The sequence below is a fragment of the Gavia stellata genome, chromosome 22 (genome assembly GCF_030936135.1).
Source record: "Gavia stellata isolate bGavSte3 chromosome 22, bGavSte3.hap2, whole genome shotgun sequence".
Taxonomy (NCBI): domain Eukaryota; kingdom Metazoa; phylum Chordata; class Aves; order Gaviiformes; family Gaviidae; genus Gavia; species Gavia stellata.
Window position 1 is genome coordinate 7,980,062 of NC_082615.1, and position 18,747 is coordinate 7,998,808.

The window sequence follows — 18,747 nt, forward strand, 5'->3', positions numbered from 1 at the left end:
CAGTTAAGAGAGACTGGGCTAAAAGGGTATTACGGTTTTTTACAGTCTGATATCTGTGGTTAGTATAAAAATAACAAATCATAGTTTTAGCTCAGACAAAAGTCCATTGCCTTCATGAGAGTTTTGTCTAGGGTAATGTTTACAGTAATTGCTCACTGTTTTTTTTTATTGTTTTGGTAAATTGCAAAGATAATAAAAATTCATATACTCTTACTTTTTATTTTCTTTTGTCGTTGTCCATAATAGGTGCAAGAGCTTTTGTATAAGAAGTTAGTCTGATTCCTCCTTTCTCTGGAATGTTACATTAAATATATTTGGAGAAAAAGTTAAAATTTACAAGAGTGTGGTGGAAAAATCATTACCAAGTAACACAAACCTCATTTCAAAATGGGTGCGGTTTCTTGTCTGCAGAGGTAAATTACTCTTTAATTAAAGAAGAATCATCCCGTAGCAAGTAAAGTCACCCCAAGCAAATGATAATAATTTGGAATGAGGCAAAATGAATACTTCATAAGTGACACTGGAGGTTTAGAGTGCTGAATGTTTTAATGTCCCAGTGGTTTAAAAAAGCAAATCCTACAGCTGCTACTCTAAGCAGAAAAACTCCACCTTATTGCTCTATGATGCTGGATTTTAAAATGGAGGCACCAAAGGGATTTAGATTATAGTCTGTGACAGCCTGTGCTCTCAGTACACTGACGCTCTCTTCCACTTCTCCCTCCCCCCAAAAAAGAGAACAGTTGGTAACTGAAAAGTAAACATGTGCAAAAATATATTTATTACTAAACGGATCTGTTTCACTCAGTATCTAAGAAATTCAGTCTTTATTATTCCATGCAGCAGATATTTTGCTGTGTCACATGCTACGTTAATATAAGCTGATATTGTCATAGAGCTTGCAGTTGGGTTGGACAGCTCCTACAATTCTGCTAATGGATGGATAGTCCACAAGATTCAGAAAAGTGGTTTCCAAAGAAGGAAAGTTTTCTGGCAAGGAACACCCACATTTGTGTAGATAATGAAAAAGAAGAAGAAAACCCCCCAACTCTAAAAATCTGCCTGTACAGTTTCTTAAATTTCAGTATATAGCAGACAGTATCTATGGGGCTTGTATCACAGAGGGCAATGTACAGAAGCAAAAAATACTGGGACCTAGGAATGGAGCTCCTTGTATCAAGCGCCTAGAATTTCCTATGCAGAATCCAGGAATAATAACGTACTTTGGTAAAACATTGAGAAACCTAGGGAATTTGGATGCTTTCAGACTTAGGTGATAGATAAGCAAGCATTTGCAGAAACATTTCTGATTCTTGCTATAACTGACTTGAGAGTAGAAGTCCTATTGCACGTCAGTGGAAATAACGAAGACAACTTCAATGCCATGTAGCAGCTGGTACGTTAACTTCAACAGCCTTTCATTCATTGCTTTAAGAATAATTCCCTTAAACATTATATACCAAATTTTCAAATACTTAAATATTTAACAATGCTTTCTAGAAATCAATTAATACTCTGCAGAAATCAGGTGATCTCTGTATAATTTGTTGTCTGAAATGTTAACGTATTCAATTATTCCAGAAAGACTTAATGCAATTTGTTTCAGGCAATTTTATCAGGTCTAAATAATCAAAATGCTGACGTACTAAAATACTTCTGAAAAGGTCCTTCATTTATTTGATGTCACAGTGAACTGTAATTTTTCACCTGCAGTGACTACACAAATACCTCAGTAGTCTGACAGAATGAAAAAGTGCAAGCCTAAAACAAAGATCAAAATCCTGCTCGGGTACCTGAAATTTAGTCTCAAATTTTCTAAGGGGTTAAACACTTGTTCTAAAGCATCATTCAAACTCCAGATGGTATCTAATGATTGTTTGGGATTATAAAATTAGATGACTGTTCCTTTCAATTATATGTTATTGTTAGTCTTTCTGCTAAAAGAAGTAAATACGTAATTCTCCCCCCTATCTTTTTCTTAGTTTGTACTCTACAAAGAGCCATAGTTGTATCTAGGTCCAATCCTGATTCCCTGTTGGTGCAATAACTAAACTTCTGTGGTTTATATAGAGAAACATCCTATTACAATTTGCTTCAAATAAAACCATTAAACTTTTCCAGTTTTATCTGTGCTATCATAAAATGCATGCTTAGACCTATAGGATGAACTGTAAATTCTTCCCCTTGCAAAAATAAGTCAAAAACCTCATTTGTATTTCCACTGCTAATCGAGTTTTAGAAAGGTGAAAAAATAACATGAATGGTATTTATGATATGAGAAGCTCATTATACATGAAGTAAAATTCTTTATTGCTGATACAAAGTTTGGACATTATATAACTTGATTTGTGTAATTAAGGTTTTTTCCTAAGGGAAGGATAAAACAGGCTATTTCTAGAATCTAATTTTCCTTTAAAAATGGCAGTATGACTGCAACAGCACTAAATGTAAGACTGTGACCGCAAGAGTATACTGGCACTGCCTAGCAATGCAGCCATTCATACAAAAATGACTTTTACTTCCTGTGTATTTTTTCTATTTATATATTTATGATCAATGATTTATAGTTGCTACACCTTCACTTGATTCTATAACTTCTCCGGGCTACTGAGTTTTGGGATTTGTTATTTAACAAGTGTATATTACCCACGACTTGAAGATGACTGTCTAGCCAAAAAAATACAGGAAGGAACATAAGTTAAAAGTCAACTATTCCACTTCAAAAGTGTTAAAGATGAAACTGCTTTTGAAGGTCACTAAGCATTAAGATGCATTTTTAGCACATAGCCAGTTTACTGGATTTTGATGTAAAATACAGCGCAAAAATTTCTGTTCCATATTCCTAGAAAGTGGATTTTCTCGCAGTTTCCAATAGAGTAGTTCAGGAGGAGAAGCTTCCTTGATAAGAAACGCCAACTGCATTTTAAATATTGCCCATTTGCTGCTTACAAAATATCTGGATGTCAACACATTATTCTGACTGGTACTTTAAAATTGTTATTACTGCCATGTAGCCACGGATGTTTAGACAGTTCGGTTACTGCCTGGCTTTCCACCCATTTTCAGCTTTTGGTTTCAAGGAATCACTCTCTATCATCTCCTCGCCCCACAATTCTGTCCATAATTCATGTAAGCGTATGTAACACTGAAAATGTCCCACAAAAACCTCTACAAAAACCTAATGGAACATGAAATCAAGTAAATGGAATTGGGTACAGCAATTAGTTTGCATTTTTATCTGCAGACTTGTTTCTTATCCATCAACAAAGTAACAGTTAAATGTGGGTAGCTCAGATGCTTTGAATTGTTTAAGAAATGTAAGTATACAAGGGTCAGAACAAAATAATATGAGAAATCTGGGAAATAAAACTTGACGTTCAGATTTTCGGTATTAGATTTTGGGAAATTATTTGCATTATCTCGTGAAACCTGCAGACATTTTATATTTTGTAGCTTTTCCCTTTATATATTCCTATGTAGCCACTGGGGGATAAGTTTACTTGTTCAATTGCTACGTGCCCCAAACTTTTCTATCTTTCACTTTTATTGAAACTATTCAAGTTCAGGCAGAAGGCTGGTGCTGAGCTGACTTGCAGGACTGCCGGAGCGCGGCTGCATTGCAAGCTACCTGGACTCCACAGGGCTGAGAGGCATTGCGGCCCCTCTTCCTACGAGAGCAGATAGCAGCTACATACGATGTATTTGTAGATGTGTAGACAGCTTGTTTAAATGTTGCACTTTTGCAGGAAGCATACGGCATGTTCAGGTTTTCTGCTTTGCCCAGGAGTCTCAGAGCGTTTTGATCTGCCCCTCTAGCTTCTACTCGAAGTGAGGCCGCAGTCCGACAGTTTAACAGGCTGCATAATCTGAATTACCTGTTTGTCCAAACAGACTACAGTTAATTATTGTGTATCATTTCATGCAGTGGTTCTGGAACAATATGATCCATATCTGACAAAAAATATACAGTAAATTAAAGCACTAACTTTCATCATCCTATTCCATTTATACTGTTCTATGGTCACCTACTGTTTTATTGCTGGTTTCAGGTGCAGTAAGTACGTTAGCCTTAGCACCTTAATGACTCTCTAGTCACCAAAACTTTTGCTTAGCATCTTGATTTATCATCTCATTTTTCTTTGGGAAGTGTTTTGGGAACATTTAAAGATGTTTTTGATAAGTTTCACTTTATAAAATAACATAGGTTTCCAGTATGCCCCCCTGCAAGCTTTGCTGTCTGGATTATCCTCAGCAGTGTTCTTCCTTGGACCATACTTCTAATTTTTTTTCTATGGACCATGCTTTTAAATCCAAAGGGCTCTGCTGTGCAGAGGGAGAGGCAGCCATTTCGTCTCCACGTAGTTTCAGAGGAGAGACAGACCAGGCAGCCTGCTACTAAAACACGTCTCTGTTAAAGAGCCTCATTGCCTTATAAAGTCAATAGAGGAAAGGAATTTCCATTGGATGATTCAGAGCTCTTAAATTAGCAGACCACAGTCAGGTGTGACTATCCCTCAATTTGTGCTAATATATTGTTCAATCCTATTTTCTTTTATATTAACCAGCAATAAAAATCCATTTAACTCAAAATATAAAATTGATTTTGGTTTAGAAAAACACAATAAGCATGTGCTGATGAATAAGTGTCTTTTGGACGTTAACTCTGCTTTTTATGGATATGAATATTTCATAACATTTCGGGTGAAACCACCTGTAATCTTTAGGGTGGACAGAGGTGCATTCTTGCAACTAATGCCCTTGTTCATCTCCCACTAATTTTGAATTACTCATGTGAATAGTCTCCTTATACTGTAGTGATGACAATACCACCACCTCTTCCTGATTTATATTCTGTTCCTATAGCAATTTAATTCATTATCCTATTGACTTTCTCCTCTGAAGCTGAACATTAATCTGAAGGTTATAGAGATTTTACTAAACCACCCTTCCATTAGACATGTGTTCCCTCATCTGGTACTTTCCTCGGAGGCTTATTTTTCAACATTAATAAGCACCAGAGTACAGTAAACTTATCTTCTGGCTGAAATACTTAAAAATGACCTGCATAATTTCCAATAAAGTCTCCAAAATGTAATACAGATGGCCTATGGCAACTGACAGATCTGAATTTCAAACTTCCTTCTGCAAGCTCTTGGCAGGAGTGCCGGCGTTACAAGGCGTAGTAGGGGCAGGCTTACAGCTAGCTCTGCTTCAGCGTCATAGCCACCTGTAGGAAGGCGGTCATGACGTTCCTGTCCTTTCTGCTCAGGGACATCGCTAGCTGATTTAATGGTGCTTTCCTGAGGAAGAGGAAGGACTATGTGCTAGCACAATTTGATGAAGAGCCACACTAGGCTCACAAATTGTCACATCAGTGAGGCTTCTTACAGGGAACAAAACAGAAAAACAGACCTGGGTCTAAATATTGGGTAAGTGTAGGGAACTGTGTGGAGGAAACGGGCTTTTGTGCAGAACTGACCCACAGGTTAGAAAAGGAGGCAGAGTCCTGAGCCAAATGTCATGTGGGAGGCGCAACTGAACGTTCCTCTTCTAGGTGATGAAGTTTTTGGAAAGAAGATAGGGGCCTTATCAAATAAAAGGAGAGGTAAATGGCTTGTAACAAGCAATACAATACAGAGTTGGCCTCTACTTGCCGTTTCTTCTGACATGCTAATTGGTCGTGACTTGGTCTGTTTTGCCAACATGACTAAAGTCATAGTACATATACAGTACTTTATTCCAATAAAGGTTTTTCGTTGGGTTTTTTTTGGTATAAACAATACCAACATTAGGATTTTTGGGGAGGCTATTTGGAACCACACAGACAAGTCAAAGGTGTACAGAAGGTCTCAGTGACAGAGCCACTGTTTCTCATTTAACAATTCAGAGTACTCTAATTCTGCAGCAGGCTGGATTAAATTATTCCAGCTGGCCAGATGCTTCTCATAAGCTGTCTATCTGACAGTCCTGCTTCTAAAAATATCAGAAGTTGGATTTGCAACACTGATCTCTCTGATAAGTAATCCTTTACTATCACTAGAAGTTGCCTGCTCACATAGAATATACCTGCAGTTAAGGAAATAGCAGTAGTAGGAGAAGGCTGGTATTTCAGAATTTCCAGTCTGCCCCTTTGATTCCCTTTTTCTTGTATTTTATTTGGTTTTCTTAGTGGCTTTTAGCAGCAGCAACAGTAAATCTCAGTTCCAAACTGTGTGTAGCTTGCAATATGTATTCATTTATCTAGATACTATTCTGGCTTTCATTTTACTTCTTATGTAGTGGATGAAATAATTGTGTGTTTATAATCTCTGTCAACGTGTTTTTGAAGGGTGACTTGGTGGGCAGAGGAGAAGAAGAAATCTATTTTTTTCATGGGTAGTGGACTATGGTCTCTTACTTGAAAGTCTCCAGCCACTGAGTTTGTGAAAAGTGCGTAACCCCAAATAATTAAGCTCCTTGATTTTCTGCCTTTATATTGATAAGGCTACTACAATGCACAGCCATAAAGTGCTTGGAGGTCTCCCACAGCACATTTTTCATTTTTCTGCTTAGGAAAGAAAATTGGTATGGATTTTTATGACTTTGCCACATGGTAAAGTTAAAGGGTCCCATTTTCACCATGAACCTTTTGGATGTTGTTACCTTTTTATTTTAACAAGGTAGACAGTGCCTGAACAACAGCACTCTGGTGAATTCTGCTGTATTTTGTATTGCTGCTGTCTGAAAGGAAGATGGTCTTTCTCATTAAATGATATGGACTCTGAAGCATTAAAAACTGTTTTGCATAGAGACATTAGGCAGCAGACACAAATGATTGGTGTCTTAGTTGGGGACTTTGCTTGCGCCAAGATTTTCTTTTAATCATTACAATACAGGAGGATGCTTATGCAAAGAGGAGGGAATTAAACACACTCAAGTATGTATTAGAGGGACAAGTAAATGCTCGATTTATTTATTTAAGCGTTGCAAAGCCTGCGTTTCTTTCCATGTTAGCGGTGCCAAACATATTGATGATAATCTGACACACAGTTTTAAAGCCCTTACACTCAAACTGTTTAAGCATTAATTCAGTTATTCTGCCTACTAAAGTGATAATTAGGGGCTAAAAGGTAACCAGATTATTGTAGAGATCTCTCTTGACAGCCTTTAACACTTAGCTAAATGTTAAAGCCTAGAAATTACAAGCCTTTCAGTATCATTCAGACCACAGTATATTTTGAAGCGATTTGCTATTTCTAGATTGTTTTTCATGCCACAGTACCACTCCAGTGCTCTCTAGCTTGCTCTGAGTGCCTGCCCACTTGCAGAACATCTTCACTAGGCAAAAGAAGTCCCTAAGAACAAACTTCTTGCTTAGTATGGATGTTAGGTGGGATTTCCAGATGTGTAAAGAACATTGCAGCTGATTCAAGATACATTGAGGCTGTTTAAAAGCTTCTGCCTTGTCTGCACTTGGATTTAATTTAGGTCTGTTTGAGCCAGTCTAATAGTTTGCCAGTGCTGTGAGGGAGAGGTACTGCTCTCTCCCCGAGCTCTCCCCAGGTTCCCCTTCTCTCTCTGCAAGGTGCTGACTTTAACATGCATTGGAGACCTCAGTGAAAATGAGGGGACAGACATGCATGGGAGATGAGGGAAGGAAGAATAGGAATGAGCTGATTGTAATCTACTGGAATGGATCACACTTCTTGGGTAACTTCATTCTTGGGAATTGTTTCCACAGCAAAGCAGAGGTTTAAGTAAAACCCATAGTGGGTTTGTTCAACACAAGTAAGAACAGCGGTGGCAAGGGAGTGTCATGGGAATTAGCATGAAATTAAGTCAAACAGTGCAACCCTGCAATCATTTTTCTCTGGTTTCCTATACCTGCTAAAGCCTAAACAAGTAAATATTCATTGGTATTCTTACCTGCACTAGCTAAATTAAACGAATGCACTTACGCAGTTACTTTTCTTCATCCCATCTCCTCTGACAGCATTATCCAGTGCAGAAGTGATAGTAATTAGCAGCAACAGTCTTGAAAGCATACGTTACATTATAAAGACGTGTACTGTATCATAAAGTCAGCTAGCTTGTCCACAGTTTTCTTACTATAGTTGCTGGGAGCTGTAGATATTACATCTTCTAGTGCTGAGAGCTTATTGAAAATCACTTATTTATACAGACAGCACTTGTATGGGTGGATGTATATTCTAAGAACACCATTAGCTGCTGTCCTTCACTGAAAATTTGCACCCATTCTATTAACCATAATTGATTTGAATCTGTGCTTGTACTTTGGAAACAGTATGTGTTCTATAAATAAGATGTAACTGCGTAGATGTAGGTTCAGATTAGTAATTACTACTTGACCTTATTGGAACTTTCCTGTCCAGCTGCCCAAAACGGCTATCTGAACTTTGAAAAATATTCTCAAAGTACATAATTCATCTTGCCATGTGGAATGGAGGTCTCTAGTCTAAGCTACTTCAGCTGGTATTTGTCTCTGCTCTGTTGTCAAGGAAGATGCATCTCCACAGAGTGATTTGTCCTGTCCTAAGAGATGCATCCCTTGCTATCAGGAATGATCATCCTCTGAAGATGCTAATCTCTTTCTATTCACTGCAGGAGGAATACAGATAACTAGATGAATCCTGCATAGACTGTGGATCCAGCTGTGCATGACTGACTGACTGACAGCAGTTTCCACTTAGCTAGGTTTTCTGCTTTTATTAAGAAAAACTTGAGGTCTCTGTTAGCAAATAATACCGAATGTTAACAGTACTTCAAAACTCCTACTTTCAAAGCCAGAAAAGCCTAGTTAAGTATTAAGTATTGCAAACCAGTGCTTGACATTTTTACCTTTTGTTATAGTCTATAACTGATGAATTTATAACTTAAAAACTCTTTTAAAAATATCTGAAATAATGCTGATACATCATATAAAGTGCAATGGTATGTTTCAACCAGATTTTTGCTTTCTTGTTCAGTCAACCTGCTTTCATCTGAATATTGGTCTTCTGTAAATCTGATGAGCAAAGACAAGACCTTACTTACTACAGCATACTTGACTTTCAGCTCTTACGTGAACATAAAATGTATCACTCTGTTATCATAGAATTTAATGAAGGCAACCAGAAGTCAGCTATGTAAGACTTGAATAGTTTCATGAAAAAGCTGCCACTGGCTATATTATACATCTATGTAGCTTATAAAACAAAGCAAATGATTACCATCAATTATAATACAATCATTTGACAACTCTGCAATTAATTTTCTGCTCTTAAATAACTGCTGGTACACAGTGCCAAAGAAAATGCCATGCATTAACTGACTCATCACTGGAGTCTGTGATAGATAGTACAGATGGTAATTTGATTATTCATCTCCAAGAAAGTAAGTGCTTTATTATGAAAAACTACTCATTTTCATCTTCTGAAAGAATGGTAACAGGGATACCTAGAGTATCTTTAAAAATAGTCCCTACAGTAATATACAGTTATTCGGAAGCATTATTTTGTTTGTTGAGATTTGTGGAGTAGAGTTGCATGCTAGATAGTTCACAGACACGGCACAAGCTGATGAAGGGTGGGGTACTACAAAACCCATGCATCTCTTCTGTGTAAAAACGCTCATACATAAGAATGGAAAGAATCCGCTTTGCCCACCAGAAAGTCTGCAAACTTTACTATACATCTTGAAAAAGTACTCCATATATGAGACTAAAATATTTATTCAGCAAGAGTAATGGGTTATCCTGCAATAGCTATCAGGATCATTAAATTACGGTCTTTTCTGGGACAATTACAGACATGTATTTAAAATACAAAGCAAGTACCAATTCTGCCAGGGTTTACTTGTGGTGTTAACCTTATTTCTTGAGCAGACCAACAGACTTCTGTGGAATCATCTCTAAAATTAACTATCACCTTAATTATCACCTTAACCTTAACTATGAATCAAAGGTAGAATGATACTCAATGTAAAGTGTTATGCACTACTGAGTAGCAGAAGTAGAACTTTTATAGGAACTTGAAACACTTTCAGTATTACTTTGTGGTTAATCTTGTATTTGCATTCACTAGGGATATAAAGGACCCATCAAAAGATACTCGACTACTTTGTAAGTAGCGCATAGGAGGATACAGGGTGTCTACACACACAATAAATACAACAGTTTCATTTTTAGATATGAGTCACACAATTTGCAGTGCATGGGCAAAAAATAAAAGAATTCCCTGACTTTCAGAGTGGATAAAGGGAAACAATTTTTATGAGTACACATTAGTTTGCAAATACCTTCAGGAAGAAATGGAAAGTGAGTAATTCATACTGGCTCATTTGTAACTGCAAATACGTTGACATACCTCCCCAGAGAAAGCCTGTCCATTGAGTAGGTGCTCTGATCCCTGGCTGTCTTCGCTTCCAAAGTGTAACCGGATTTCTTCTAAGCGGTGACTATATGTCATCGGTCCTCCAGAGATGTTGACCAAATGCTCTTTGTCTAATCGTAGAGATACGTGTCTCCCTGTATTATACATCGTCCCACTGACCTAAACAAAATGGGGGGGGGAAATAATTTTTTTCAAAATCATTTGTACATCCTAGAAACTCATTATATGAACTTCAAGATTTTGCTTTTTACACACTTTCATTTAAATGTGGCAATATGTTTCGTTGTTGTGAGATGAAATACACAACCTGAGGTTATACTTCAGCTTCTGCTTTGAATCTTATACTGTATATTCAAATATTTTGCTAAATCCATATGTACATATTTTAGCCAGGAGCACATGGTTAATGCAGTGAATAGGATTATTATACTTCTGAATAAGTAGGTTTTAGAATATTTTTTTATGCAAGGTCTGAATAACGGCTTCATTACAAAATTTCTGCACTGAAAATGGGAACATTCCAGCTGACATAAATTATTTAAGTACACTTGAACAAATCTGAAATTTAACTCATTTTTTCCTTCTTTTAATATTCATAACAAAGTTACCCAAAGGTAAAGGTGCCGCAAAAAGCAGAGACATAATTTTTCATAAATAGGGAGCCCTGCTCCTACTGGAGCTGCAGGTAAAAACTTTTATTGTCCTCCTCTGCCAGTCGCTTTGTTCTTGTTATGAATATTTTATGTTTACAATTGCCAGATATTTTAGCCATAGCAGTACAGAATTAATTACCATTTGGTCATATATCTCTAGTTCCTAGTACACCTCAAATAGCTGTGATGCTCTTCAAGATTCATCTTTATTTTTAAAAAGACTGAATGTTGTGCTTCATTTGCAGACTGATTTACAGCTGCTGTAATGAAAAAGAAAATGATTGTGGAAATTTTTCACACGGAATATAATTCTGTCATAATTTCCACTGTCATAGGAAAAGTTACTATAGCAAGAGGTTCCTTAATTTATGCCATTAGAAAGTGAAATATGTCAGTTTCAGTTAAAGTAGAATTGGGATTTATTTAAAAATATTCTGCATGGATACAAATGGTACACTTGAATAACATTCATTTACTTTAAGAAGAGGAAGTGTAGTAATAATATGCTTTGTTGCACTTCAATTTAAAATTAGACATGACTATTATATATCATATCCTATACTACATCCGTACTATAGCAATTAACATTGCTGCAGTGTCATTTTATCTGTAATACTAATTACTGAGTTTAAATGACCTGTTTTCTTGCACAGTATGTTGTAAAAAGTTACACTGAACAGACTGTGCAATAGAACTAAATGCATGAGATTAAACAGCTTTTGATTGTTGTGGTTTTTTAAACTTTGATACAGATGTTCTATTTTTTGTGTTTATTCCAATTCAAGATAAGCAGTAATAAATTTCTCATTAAAAGTAATAAACACAAATATTCCTATTCATTGCAAATAAAACGCAATGATCTTCTTTATAAATGCTCCTTAGTTTTTCTGCTTGACTTTGCATGCATAATAATTAAATAGCAAGTTTAGTTTAATAGGTGGAAGAAGGTCAGTTTATTGAATTCAGTTTCAGTACACTGCATATGAATGACATAAAATTGCTAATCATAAGTAACAAATGTAGTTTAAAAACAAATAGGGGAAAATGGTTTAAAGCCTCTTACTCTTACATTTGGAAACTCATGCTTCATTGAACACTCAAATTTAGCAACTATGCAAAATATTCAGAATCCATTTTCTTACTTAAATTGGTACAAATCTCAAATTAGGTTACCATTATTTTCTCTCTCAAGGTAAAAGTGACCCAAATAACCCCTTAATATGAATCAAAGAACTCTCTGTAGAGCAGGGAGGGGAAATGGTAAGAGGCAAATTCAAGAACAGGAGTAACATTTGTCTTCCTCATTTCCCCTTTAATAAAGATGCAGTGCTTGTAATGAGATTGTATTGACTGTTTTAAAACAGAATTTCCCTACATAACTGCAGATAAAGAACACCAGTAACGCAATGAAGTATCTGACATGCCTCATTTCTGACCTGCAGGGAGGGAGGAACGCTTGAAGTGAGACTATAAAAATCTCCTGCATGGGTACACAGACTTGTCACCAGGAAGGACAAAATCCAAGATCTTCAATATAAAAAATGCAAGGTCTTGCCCTTTTATCTGCTGCCTTAGGTTTAAGTGAAGCGCTAGTTTTCTTGTTGCCCACGTACACAGTCTAGATTCAGGACCAAATTGCACCTGACATGCCCATGCCCATTTCTTTTCTTCAGAGTGTCAACATGTACCACCATTGCTAACAACTTTTAATGGGCATTTCTTTTATGGGCATTTGCTTACTACAAGAAGACTAGAAGTGTCTTATATTTGTCATCTGCTCAGATTACATGTGAATGAAAGATTGAAATATTTAGGAACCATTTTTTTTTTTTTATTTATTTCTGGAGACTTTCTGACTTGCCAAGATTGTAGAGTAGGCTGTGCTTGATTATGGGAAGTACCACCCTAACTCTATGTGAAATTCTTTATTGCAGTTCAGGACATTGTCTGTTTTACATACAGACCCAATATCTTATCACCTTTAAAAGTGCACATTTCAAGTATAACCATTTACAGCTGTAGGACATAGCATCACTTAAGTGCAATCACCTTCTGTTTGCAAGCTCAAAGTCCACAAATGCATTATACTCAGTAGGAAAGTGTCATGCAAAAAACAATGCAAGAAAAAAAGTTGTCTTCCATTGTTTTCAGCAGAAAACATTGCATTGTCTTTTCACTATGTGCAGTTTTAACTGCTGCTGGAGAAAAAGAAGGTTCTGATCTTATTCACTATGTGAACCTACTGATAAAAGAAGGATTTTCCATATTTTATGGTAATGAGCCTTTAAAGTGATGGCCCACTCTCATTTTATAACATCAAACTGAATTGGTTTTGTGGAAAGCAAAGTTGCATTTGGTCTTGTAAAGGGCCTCAGGCACAGAAGTTAACGAGGAGGTATTTTCTATTTTGTACATTCTCCTACAAGATAAACAGTATGGAGACAGGGACGCCTTGTGGGAAAGATGTTGATTCTGCCTGGTGCAGTCAACAGTATCTGCTACTCCAGAAAGCACAGTATTTATTTTTTATACCATTCTATGGATTGGATAAAATGTTATAGGGTAGTTTAAAAGGATAATATAAAAGGTCTGTTAAGATCTATATAACTATTTCCTTAATGTTTCAGACTAATCTTTGGTGCTAAGTCCTTCATAGTGATGGCCTTTGTATTGCTTCTTGCTCTGCTATTAACCATCCCTTTTGTTCTGTGTTTCTGCTTTGACTTGAAATTTATATAAAGATGAGAACATGGCAAACAAGTTCTGGGGAAAAAAGCACTAAATCTTGCTCTCCTGTTTTTCAAAAGGATCAATATTCACATTTATCTTATGCACTAGAAATGAGACTGCAGTAAAGAAAACATATATTAAAATGTCAGTAAAAGCCTGTCTGAGAAAACAGCGAAGTCCAACATTGTCAAAGTTAATGATCATACCACATTCTTATTTGACTCTGTTTTCCTCACACGTTAAGATATGTTTCCAAACAGGTAATTTTACCTGGGACAAAATCTCCAAGTAGAACAGAACATGTTGATGGGCTTCAACCTTAATTGTGGAATAGTTCAACTTTGGTAGACTTTAATTAAATTATTAATATATTCTTGATGTAGTTATTTTGTATTTAATCTCATTCATTTTAATTCTTGCTTCACAGAGCTTTGTGCACTTAATTCCCCAGCAGCATTATTCTCTCTCTTTATCTTGATGCGAGACAGCCACACAGGCACACGCCGCTAATACATTCTATACTACGTTTGTAAGTAAGAGCCGAATACTCATGTGGTATCTGTGTATAACTTGCTGGTCCTGTGATCACAAAAAAGTCCCAATTCTGCTCTTTGAAAGGTGGAACACAAGCAAAGTCACTAAAAATGCATACCTAATAAACAAACTCTTTGGTGCGTGTTTATCTTGAAACTCTACAGACCTTTATGACCATTAGGAAAAAAAAAAAACCCAAGCAATCCCAAAACATTTTTTTCTAACCATGTTCTTTAACCCTGCAGTTGTGGGAGCATTTTTATTGTGTCCTAGTTAACTGCATATCTTGTTCCCTTTGTCTTTTCTTCCACAACTAGTCATGAACTAAATATTTGTCAGAACTTCCTTTGTGGCCTACATCTTTACATTACATTCTGTGTTAAAACGGCCTTCAGAACCCTGAGCAGAAGTGACAGCAAAAGCAGCCTGCTTCAGGGCGAAGCCACGCTAGAAATGTAAGCAGGGAATGCAAGAGGAAAGGAAGAAGGCGCTGAGATGGACTCTTTGCCTTTCAATCCCATGCTACGTTAGCAGTTCACCGTCACCTTTCTTCAAGGGGTGGTGGAGGCCCTCTGCTTCCTAGGGGCCTTTACAAAATAGTGGAAGAGTGTGTTTTGGATTTATGCAGGTAAGAGTGGTCTGAAGATTAGTTCCAAGAACATTTTTAAACTTGTATCAGTACCTGCCAGTGGAGCAGCACTGAATGTAAGGAAGCAAGAAAATCAATTGTGTATGGCTGCCTGCTGTGGTGTCTTTGGATCTTATCTGCGATATTAGATGTTTCTTTCTTTAGAATGAAAATAGATACAGTCCAAAGAAGGCCTAGTACTGCGTAGGGAAGCAAATCACCAAGGACTGAAGAGTGTTTTGAAGGTGTCGTAGTGCCCCAGTTTTATATCCTGCAATAATCAAGTTTCTGTCATCTGCCACCTGGCTTCCATATTTTCCTCTTGGAGTCCCCTATTCCAGCTGAACGGGAAAGCAGCTCTGCAAGCTCAGGGACTGGTGGGCTTTCCTCCCCTGCTAGCAGCACCTGAACTACTAATGCCACATACTTTGTCATTACATTTGGTTTCTGCCATTCGGTATCCATGTAGCACCAGCAGTGGGTGGCCTAGGGAGTGCAGCATGGATCCTAAGGAACCTGTAATGGGCCATTGGTTTTCTGCTCAACTCTTCTCCCAGGCGGGTTCATGGAGGCACAAGTGCTCCGTGGAAACATGAAAACATTAACACTAATATTAGACTGTTCCTACCATCTGCCGTCTAGGGGTCTCAAAGTGCTTAAAAGATGCAAAAATAAATCTGTAATTGTCTTTTGTCTCACTGGGGTAAGTCAACATTAATGCTAGGTTGTTTTATTTTCTTCCTGACACTTAGACAGGATCATCCTATGCAAAATTTCCCTCTGTAGCTCAGGTCACCTGAACTTGAGTTTCTAAGTGCAGTGATAAACCAAATCATGTTTTTCTGAGTCCCTCAAGCAAATTCCTTTCTTTCAATGTTTTCTGATTGTTGTTCATAATATCTTGACCAGACCATATTCTGTGACATAATGTATAGTCCTCATTGATTTAAATTGATTGTACTGTAGTAAGTACCTTATATCTCTCTTGTGCAAAACAGAGACTGCTTCAGGGTTTGAAAACAGAGTTTACATAGACTTCAGGGCAAGACTGTGATTTGAAATACTACTTTAAGGACAGTGACGAAGCATCGCACCAAACTAGAACTTCAAATGTAACCTACTAAGGGACGCTGCTTAGCTCTCTGCAGCAGAATTACATTGTCTTATTTCAAAGCAATGGCTATACAAGAACATTTATTTTCTTAATGTTGTGCTTATGGCATCCAGTTAGTTTTAGAAGTAGTTTTACACTGCTGTCTTGATTTTCTAGTTGTTGTTAGAAGGGACTCAAGCTGGAAAATATAATGATTTTACAGCGTTATTCTTCGAAGTTATTTAACAGTTGTTTAAAAAGGGTATTCTTGTTTTTTAAAATCTTCTCTTAAAAAGGAGATCGATATAATCAAATAGGAGACAATTGTTCTATTGATTTTCCAAACTTCTGAGAGCTCTGTCCTTGTCCTGCAGTATCTTCTGTGTGCGTACATATGTAGACACATGCACACTTGTAAGAATTTTTTGATTGTTTTTAAACAATTGTTTTCTACAGAGCATTCAGTTTTATTTAAGTGCATTTGACGAATATTTGTACATTTGAATAGTTATTTTTCATAATACTTTTCCCCTGCCTTCATCTTTACACTTAATCATTGTACACAACGGTATGTAAAGAAATTGTGGAAATGTTGCTAGCAGAACATCATTTTCAAAACCATGTTTGCAATAAACAGCATGCTGCTTGACCTTGGAAATCATGATCTTCTACAGATTTGCCTATAAATGTCTCGGGGCCTTAGACATAGATACATATTCAAAGTATTCCATGCTTCATTTTTGAAGGTAATTTTAAGGCAAATTCCAGCTATGTTTCCTGCAAGCTTTCCTTGGTGCCAGCAGAGAGCACTGTTGACCCATCCCGTATAGCTTTCACCTATATACCACGGGGACTTCCACAGCCAGGTGGAAAATTAAAACTAATCTTTTCTGTGTAACATGATTGTAACCCGTGGCTTTGGTTTCAGAAGTGGCAGTTTCAGCTGGGGGACAAAATTGTGGGGTCTTTTGCATCAGTCAAGCAGGTTTCTAGTCTACAACGGAGGATTTGGAGGATGCAGGCTCAGCAGGTTTCTTGAGGGCCATCAGATAAGCAAAATATGCGGAGTGCCTTTTCTGGCAAGAATCCAATAGATCTTATGTTGTGTTTATAAAAAAAACACAAAAAACTGGAGGGGGGGGATTAAAGATAAGGAAATACCAGAGTTCTGATACAGTGACACTTACTGGGAAGGAGGTGCACTGTAATTGCTGAGCTTTGATGAACAACAGCCATCGTCATCAATATTTGATTAAAAAGGCCCATGTTAAAAATATAAAATGTAAGAGAGAAGTGTAAAGATTAAAATAATCTTTTCATCTTCTCAGTTGAAAAGTTTAAAAAAGGAAATGATGTTAATGAGTCCAATTAACCCATTTACCTGCTTAATGTAATGTCATGTATCAGCATATGGCACAACACACTTTTTTTTTGCTTTTTAAAGCACCATTTTCAGTAAGAATCTTTCCCATTCACTGCTCTGCAGTTTTGCCTGTTCGCTTTCCTTAAGTGACTGATCTGTAAAAAACTTGGAGCAAACCTCATAAATTAAATATTCAGGCTTACTGGCTAATGAGCACAATATGTCAATTTTCAGTGATCAAAATAATGTGCTTCAATAATGTATACACCATTCTGTAACAAAAATATAATTTTAATAGAGGACCCACAGGGTCATGGTTAGTCTGAGATAATCATATGCCACAGGATGCGAATGAATGGAACTGCTCCTAGGACATTGGTAATACCCCACAGAGTCCATATGCCACATGCTGCCTTTTAGGGATAATAAAGTGCTTTACTGTATTTCCACTACTCCATTAATGCAATGATTTTTGCTTGTTAGTAACTATGAAGCCTAAAGCAGATGCAGCAAACTTATGGTGTCTAGCATTAACAATTGCTGTGTGTGTTGACGCTAGCTTTACAGTGAAATCGTGCTCTCCTTAATCTAAAATATTCCAACTACATTTAAACCATATGTAGTAGGTGAATTTCATCATCAATAATTTTTTGAAATAAAGTCCAGTTATTAAAATAGACAAGCAGAAAGCTGGCTTCTGCGACTGGCCAAGGGATCTGCTTCCACCAATGCTGGCTGAAGGCCTGAGGGATTTTAAGTGGGGGACATATCTTGATGCTGAGAGCTTCCTGCGTGGAGGGATCCATTACATGCTGTTTGGAGTGAAAAAAGGAATAATGAAGAATGTTTTGCTGCAGGAAAGCAGACTGGATCTCAGTGTTCACCATCTTCTGCTGTGTAGTATATTGAAGCCTACAGCCTGAATATTTGCAGGCAAACTGAAGCCATGGAAGAGGAACATGTGAAAACAGGTTATGTTGTGATGTGACCTTAAAGAGGCTTCTTTGTACACTGCAAGAACCATGCAGCATGCAGTTACCTAGCAGATAAGGCAACAATAATCCCAGGTGTCTTCAGCCGGGTAAAATGATGTCAAGTTCCAAGTTCTTTGTGATCGTATGTAGAATGGGGCACGGTCTCCATGCTGAGACCACTGTCACCTTTTTTTAAAATAAATACTATTAGTGCTTCAACAGCAGACACGGATGTGTCTTTACTGTGGTAGATTCTGGAGTGACTTTGGTTTATTAGCAGAGAACTCACGTTTGTTTTGAAGTGTCGTCTGCCTGTGTCATGCTCTAGTGTTTAAAAGGCATGTTTTGGGTGTTCTAAGCTAGACGTAATACAGTATGATTGCAGAACTAGACTCAGCAATTCAC

General features: G+C 37.1%; 1 protein-coding gene across 1 annotated transcript in view; it reads right to left on the minus strand.

Moving 5' to 3' along the window:
• Nucleotides 1-18,747, minus strand: part of CA10 (carbonic anhydrase 10) — a 205,626-nt gene that overhangs the window by 35,256 nt on the left and 151,623 nt on the right. Inside the window, exon 4 of the mRNA XM_009818802.2 lies at nt 10,341-10,526. Coding sequence (XP_009817104.1) covers nt 10,341-10,526 — 186 coding nt within the window. The remainder of the gene's footprint in view (nt 1-10,340; nt 10,527-18,747) is intronic.